At 31.1% G+C, this 8,533-nt stretch overlaps 1 protein-coding gene across 1 annotated transcript; it reads right to left on the reverse strand.

The window, feature by feature from the left end:
* Nucleotides 1-6,720: 6,720 nt before the first annotated feature.
* On the reverse strand, nucleotides 6,721-7,146 carry LOC106765908 (AT-hook motif nuclear-localized protein 29-like). The gene has a single exon (XM_014650676.1). The coding sequence runs from the start codon at nucleotides 7,144-7,146 to the stop codon at nucleotides 6,721-6,723; it is 426 nt and encodes a 141-aa protein (XP_014506162.1).
* Nucleotides 7,147-8,533: the final 1,387 nt, after the last annotated feature.

Here is an 8,533-nt window from a genome sequence, read left to right on the forward strand (position 1 = left end):
AAGGCTGACACTCAGCGGTCACTACAACACTTGGATTTTCCCCTCAGCATTGGCGCTTAAGTGTCGTCCAGAGAACTCCACAACGAAGCTAGCACTCAGCAGTGGAATTGGCGCTCAGCGCCATCTGCAATTCTTCTATTAAGCACTTTTCCAACTTCTCTTGAGTCCAATTCCCTACTACCTCAGTTTTTTTCATTCAATTCATGTTAATTCCTGCCAAAACAAGGAAAACCAAGCATAATACTAATAATACTACCTTCAACTCTCTTATTCTTTAACTTAAGTAAAAAGCATGATTTCAAGCTAGTTTCTAAGTCATAAAAGGTGTGTTTAGTGTCAAATTTAAGTATAAAAATAACGGTATTTCAACCGTTATCAATGGGCAAGTTGGTTTGGCAAAGAAAGGAGAATATTACTTTCTAATCAAGACAGATTGCAAAAGAGTTCCTGGGGATTCATCAATGTCTTTGTTTACATTTTCAGTTGTATTTACTTAACATGATTAGCGTCCTTTTTGCTTTTGGTGAAATGTTATGGATAGATAGCTGAATAATGACAAAGATGAGAATTTGTCCTAACATAAGCCTGAATTGGTAATCAGTAATACAATTATGCACATTGGAGACATGTTTGTTTCTCAGGTTTAATAAATAAATGACAATTGAAGTGCATGTTTTCTTTCTTCTCCTAAATTTTTCTCAGTGATCAATTAGAGCCTCAATTTATTCCCATAATGGTTATTGTATCCATAAGAAATTCTTGATTAAGAGAACTTTGATGGGCATAATGGTATATGTGTTGTTATCTTTGTGAAGGAAAACATACTAAGTAATTTTTTGAGTGCAATATCGCAAGATATCACTAGGGATGAGTGGCTTCAAGCTCTGCCTCATGCTCTAGTTGTTGCTTTTGTGAAAATCAACAAAGTAGATGATAACGGTTCAAAAACCGTTATTTGTACACTTAAATTTGATATAAAACACACCCTTTATGACTCAGAAACTAGCTTGGAATCATGCATTTTTGCTTAAGTTAGAGAATAAGCGAGTCAAAGGTGGTTTTAGTGGTATTATGTTTGTTTTTCCTTATTTTGGCAGGATTTAACATGAATTGAATGAAGGAAGTTGAAGTAGGAAGGAGTAGGAAGGAGTTGGACTCAAGAAAAGATGGATAAGTACACAAATGAAGAAACGTAGCCACCGCTGAGCGTTAGGCCACCGTTGAGTGCCAGCTTCGCTGAATAGTTCTCTATCAAACGCTCAAGCACCAATGCTGAGGGGAGAATTTGAGTATCGCGCCCACCGTTGAGTGTTATCCACCGCTGAGCGCTGGTTTCTATAGTGAACTCGCTTTCAGACGTCTGGCGTCAACGCTGAGCGTCCATCTTGAGTGTCGTACCCACCGCTAAGCGGTGACCCAGCGCTGAGCGCCACTGCTTTGGGCTTGGGCCAGTTTCTCCTATGTTTTAATGAATTATAAATAGATCTGCATGACCTAGGTGGTTTATCTTTTGGCAGAAGAGACGCAGAAACACACTTCTCACCCCTTGGAGGAAGATTTTGGATGTGAGAGCTCCAACTTATCAAATCTAGGGTTTATCTTTTCATTCGTATCATTGTTTTCATCTAGTTTCACCATGTCTATGGTCAACTAATTTTCCATTGTTGTTTGGGGAAACAATGTAATCCTATTGAAACTCTCATATATTGAATTGATGCTTTATTCATATGCTTTCTTTTATTAATTTAGATTTTTTCCTCCATTACCTTTGCATGCTTTGTTTAAGACATTATCCAGTAGCGTGATCTTTGATTTTATCTATATGGACACATGTGGGTAGATCTAGACATGAGGAAATTCTCTCGGGAACAATATTACCTAGGCATAGGGATAGGAGGATCGATTGCCTTTAAGCTTCTGTGTGAATGTAATGCAAGAACAATTGCTAGGGAGACAAGACATTGTAAACTACTATAGGATAGGCTCTTTTCACCAAGACATTGGGATTAAGGTAATTTAGAAAGTGGCATTAACATTAATAAAAAAGTAGAATTCGTAAATATATGAGAGTGGATTAGGACAAGTCGGAAACCCCAACAACATAATTCATCCATATCATTCAACTGTCAATTGATCAACTTTTGCATGTGCATATTTAATTTTCGTTTTAGCATTACAAACCATAATTTTTATCAAGTCTTATATAATCAACAAATCACATGAAAGCCTAGGCCTATGAGTCTCTAAGGAAATGATACTTGGTCTTACTACTTATTATTACTTGATACGATTCGGTACACTTGTCGGAGTCTTAATAGTAGACCAATTTAGTATTGAACAATTAAAAGTTTGAGGGTAATAGTTGGTTCAACCAAGGTTGTCAAACTCGAGAGTTTACGTAAACTCGTGAGAGTCCAATAAACTCGACTCGTAAACTCGTAAGAGTTTACTTTGCATGAAAAAAAATATAAATAACATCCTTCCTAATTCAAATAAGATAAAAAAATTGTATAAATTGAAATAGATAAATTCATAGAAATATTGTTCATAAAAATATAATGTAAACATAAATTGAAATGTCAAAGTCTCTATGCATAATCCTCTAATAATGGCATCATCATCTCCACCATCATCCTCATCTAACTCTTCCTCTGATGAATGTTGTGCATCCTCATTGTTCCCAAATGTTATGTTATCAAGATCAAAAGCATCTAGACCAGGATATGTTGTTACTCCATCTAAGTGAACATTTTAACCATCATTTCCACCTTCAACTTGATCAATCTCAACAACACCATCTGCTTCTTCAGCTATCCATTCATCATCCGATTCAATGTCATCAAATGGAAGAGGTACAATTTTTCGAATTTGTCTACTTTTCAGCTTGGAGTTATACATCACATAAACTAAATCATTCATCTTTTTTTGATGCAAACAATTCCTTCTCTTTGTATGAACCTAAAATAAAATATAATATTTTTAGTGAAGACATAAACATAATAAAGGAATTTATAATTTAAAAATAATTTAAATTACCATTTCAAATGAGCTCCAATTACGCTCACATCCAGAAGAACTACAAGTCAAGCTTAGAATTCGAATAGAAAATCTCTTCAACTTCGGAGTTCTATCACTAAAGATGTCCCACCAATCCCCGGGATTTAACTCTTTCCTACACTCCTTTGCATCTTCCATTCCAAAATGTCCTCTAGTATTATGAAATTCAACAATTTGTAAATTAATTTTTCTTCTTTTTGCCATATCTGGTATCAATCTTCTCATGCAAAAATACAATCCTTCTTTCACTTTTCCACCATCACAACATCTAAAGTTAGGTTCATAGTGGAAATGGGGGTTCAGAAAATAGGCAGCTGCATGCAAATGCCTATGAAGTTGATTATCCCATCAAGCATCAATTATTCTTCAAACCTCTTCATAACTACATCAATTATGCTATATCAGAAACAATTTCACACATAAGTAATTAAATGTTGAATAAGTAAAACTTTGAAAATTTACCTTTTTTTGATATTGTTAAAGTTAGACCTAATCTTCTCTTTTGCACAATCCATCTCTTCATAAATGAAACCCATTACGGATTTTACAACTGAGTCTACTAATCTTAAAACCACCATAAGAGGGGCAACAGATTTCAGGCATGTGGAGACATTCTTCCAGAACCGGCTATCTAATACCACATATTCTACTTTTCTGCCCTCTTGTGAAGTTCCAAACTTGTTTGTCTTCCACTCTTTCGAGTTAAACATGGTCAACAATGATGCCTTCAATTCATGAAGACAAGCAAGAGTTAAATAAGATGTGGTAAATCTAGTCACACCCAGTCTTATCAAGTCTCTACCTTTAATGAACTTTTTCAACAAGGAAATCAACATTGATCTTCCATAAATGTAAGTGGTAATCTTTCTTCCCTTCTTAATTGTCAAATTCCTAGACCTTTAAATTTTTTTCAAAATCTTCAAATATCAAATCAATGCAATGTGCTGCGCATGGAGTCCAATACAATCTTTCCATCTTTTGCATCAACAACTCTCTAGCTGCCTTGAAATTTGCAGCATTATCAGTGACAACTTGAACAACATTTTCTTCTCCAACAAACTCAACAACATCACTTAACATTTTGAAAACTTTATTAGTTTTTTTTGGTATGTCTCAAGTGTCAAGTGAATAAAGAAAAATTGTCCCTTTAGGACTATTCACCAAGAAGTTACGAATAGAACATCTCTTTCTATTTGTCCAACCATCAAACATAATTGTACATCCAGTTGTCTTCCACTCCTCCTTATAACCCTCAAGGATTTCATCTGTTTTATTCACAACTTGTTTCAATAGCTTTTCTCTAATGTCATGATAAGATGGTGGTTTGTATCCAACTTCATACTCACCAATCATTTCATACATCTTTGCAAATGTTAGATTTCTAATTACATTAAAAGGAATGACACTGGTGTAAAAGAATTCAGCCACTTGAGCATCAACTTCTTCTTTGTATCCTTTTTTCATCATTTGATTTACAGTTGCTTGGACTCCCCCCTTGCTAGTAGTAGCAACTTTTTTGTTTTCCTTTAAAACCGAATATCCTCCTTCAAAACTCTCACTTTCTTCCTCGTCTTCATCGGTATTTATCTTTTTTTTCTTTAATGATGCATTCTTGGCTTCAACAACTATTTTTATCATTAAATTGTTTATTTAATCTGAAACAGAACCACAAGGTTCAGAATCCTCCCTTGTTCCAGCAAGATGATGTTTAAATCTAAATATACCTCCACTCATAATCTTTGAACAATAGTTACATTTCACTTATCTTCCATTACCGTTAACATTAAACTCATATTTCCATCCAATATCAAATCGATATCCCGAAACATTTTTATTTTTACTCTTACTGGATGAAGATGTAGTTACATTAATCTCCATTGAATTTAATACATTTCCAGACATAATGCTCTAAACTTTTTCACTAAAAAATCAATGGTAAGAAGAATAATTTAATATTAAATATTTTCTTCTACATGCTAAAATAATTAAAAAAATACTACATATGCGTAGTAATTTTTATTATAATATCAAGACTTTATTTATATAATAAAATAATTTATGATAAAAACATAAAGTGACATTATAATGGTCACAATTTGATTATATATATCTTAATACTCACGGTTTTCACTATAAAATCATACATAATTTGTATAACAAAAATATATTATAATAAAAGTACACAAAATCAGAACACCATCAATATAATAAACTGTTATATCTTTAATGCTCACGGTTTTCATTATAAACTCAGACATCATAAAATCAGGACACCATTAATATAATAAAATATTATAATAAAACTACACACAATGACATAAACGTCTATAATAAAATATTCAAGACTTTCATCTCTTTATTGAAATTTAATCATGTCACAGACTTTATTATAATAAACAGTGGCTCACATCAAATCACTTTCTTTAATCAAATTAAAAATATATAATTTTATAGTAAAATTTTTTAGCCCAGCTCATGGCTTTTGAGTGATAACTTATAATCACATCTAAAAGCAAGCATAACTCCAGTAAAAGCATAACTCCGTAACTCCAGAAGGCTTTTGAAATGAAATTTTTTTTACTCATCACCACACACAGTGACGCCACACAACAACTACGATAAGTTGACAATCACGACGACGATCACCAGCAAGACGGATGCAACTGTGAGTATGAAGTACACCGGAACACAACCATGAGACCACGATCGAAAATGCTATAAATGGCGACCACGAATGCAGACAACGTTGGAGTGAAGCACAACGAAGAACCTAATCAGGTCATTATATACTAACTTAAAGGAAATTTTCTTTGTTTTATTTATCTTTTTTAAACTCGCCAAATTATGACAAAATCACGATTTTATACGATTTTAACGAATTTGCTATCGAGGCTAACGAGTTCACTAAGAAACAAATTTATTATCGAATTAACTCGGTCAGTATGAATAAGAACGCAAATTCGTCGCGAGTTAAGTTAAATTAACTCGCGAATTTGATAACTATAGATGTAACAATTTAGTCTTGGAAAAAAATGAGATTGAATTGCATTATAAGTAAACTAAATAATAGTTCACTAAACTGTACTACACTACAAATGATCTAAAAAAAATTCATTCAGTTCAACCAAACTATTTTTTAATTCAGTTTAGTTTAGTTTAGATGAATTATTTTATAATTAACTACACATTTTTATACTACAATGCACTTCAGTATACTTTATCCATTCCTAATTAGAGCACCATGAAGAAATAAAACACGAACACTTTTTTTCATATTTACATAACAGAGTAGAGTAAATACATGATCTGAAAAAAAAAATCATAAAGCGCAAACATTTTTTCCCAGAATATACGGATGATGAACATGGAATTATAATGGTAAAAGAAGAAATTAATGTTTATTAAATAAAAAAAGTTATACCAAAAGTCAAGTTGATACTAGTTTCTATCTGAACTCAGGTGACAAATTTTGAAGTAAGAAGTCTTTTCTCAAAGGGATAAAAATGACACGAACAAGAACTAAATTATCTCAATGAGATGAGAGTCATTCGTTACTGAAAAAAGTTCATTTAGAAGAACACTGAAACAACCATGTTGATCCATCTTTCCACAACACAACATTAAAAAACATAATCTCTGCAACAGTTTCTTAACAAACTTAATCTAAGACTCATTATTGAAGGTGAAGATGGTCAAGTTGACATCATTATGTGCGATGAGTCGACCACCGACATTACCACCAAATGCAGAACCATGACGGGTGGAGAGAATGAGCCCAAAGGAAAAGGAAGGCGGAGGGATGAGTTCCAAGAGAGGGGTGTCTTGGTTGTGATATAAGTAGGAGCCAGTAAGAGAAACTATGTTGAATGGCCCATAAAACCTTACATCAGGGTTGTCACCAAGGGTTACCGAGGCAATGGTACCAGAGGCACTTTGAATAGTGAGACTGGTGTGATTTTTCCGACCAACATCAAGAATGGATTCAATGATGTCACATCCAGAAGCTACCTTTACGATGATAAGCCTCACCATAGAGGATTCAGAATCTGAGTTACGAAAGAGGATGTTTTGGAGGGGAAAGTCTACCATTGTAGAAGAAAAAAGGATATGGATAGAGAACAAAGGTAGATGAAATGCTTTTGACTGAGAATCTTAGATGGAGAAAGACGAAAGAGCTTGTGAATGAATTTATAGTTTGGAAATGATGGTGATTTCTCAACAAAATGAAAAACTATTTGGGAAACAAAAAATCCACCGATTTTTAGGAAAGGTTAAAAAGTAACATTTGACGAATATATATTTACATTAATTTAACATGTAATATAAAAATATATAAAATAAAATGGTTATAAAAAATAAAATTTAATAATTTAAAAAAAAAGAGTAAAAAGTGAAAATAATAATAATATCAAATGTAAAAAATTTATATTTGTCAAAAAGTATATTTTTTTAAGATTGCATTTGAAAAAATGATGTAACAGTGAGTATCCATTTTTAAGATATAATTTTCTTTATAAAAAGTAAATAATTGTAGTTGAGGATTAGCGAAAGATTATAACATTTTAATAAAATGTTTCTCTAATACTTTTCAATTAATTTAATAAAAAATATTTGTTTTAGTGTATTATTTTTGTTTTGTTTTTTTTGTTTAGTGATATGAAAGTCAGACTGACTTTATCTCTTGAAAAAAAATATATATTAATTGGTCTGATTATTTTAACCAAGTTGGTAATTTGGAATTCAGAATATAGGTATTTGGTTCTATTTTATATTGAAATAATTTTGATGTTTGTAGTCAATATAATTATTTAGGAGGAATAGCATCTACATTTTAATATGTATATATTTTGTTCATGGGTTAATTATACTTTTAATTTTATACTTTAACATTTGAATCCTCAACATAAAAAATCTATAACAATATGTAATATAATGTTATTATTTAATGTAAATAATTTCTTTACTGATTTTACTTTTAATAATATTTCTAAGTTATAATGAAAAATCTGATATAACAAATAAAATAAAATGAAATGTAATAAAGAAAAAATAATGGAAAAAACTAATAGATAGAAACTCGCACTTAAAATTAAATTGTGTATCTATTTTTTATAATTATTTTTTTATTATAACAAAACTTTGATATGATATATAATATATAATATATGATAACTTTTTTTTCAAACATTCATTATATTAAGATATTAGATTGATATTTAAAAAAACTGTACATTTTGTATTTAATATACTTTCATATTTAATGCTCATTATATATTTAATACTTTCATAATTAATGTCCATTATATTTTATTCTGTATTTATGATTTATAAAATATAATATAATATGACATTAAATATTTTGTTCTGTATTTAATATTTTCATACTTTTTTCCCTGTATTATTTTAGCTCTTAATCACTACATGGTAATATAATAAGAAATCAAACACTTTCTTCTAATGCTCATTGAATTTTATT

This window comes from Vigna radiata, chromosome 7, assembly GCF_000741045.1.
Source record: "Vigna radiata var. radiata cultivar VC1973A chromosome 7, Vradiata_ver6, whole genome shotgun sequence".
Taxonomy (NCBI): domain Eukaryota; kingdom Viridiplantae; phylum Streptophyta; class Magnoliopsida; order Fabales; family Fabaceae; genus Vigna; species Vigna radiata.

Excerpts from the sequence above, each read along its gene's own strand:
- LOC106765908 (XM_014650676.1), bottom strand. The coding sequence starts at position 7,146 with ATGGTAGACTTTCCCCTCCAAAACATCCTCTTTCGTAACTCAGATTCT.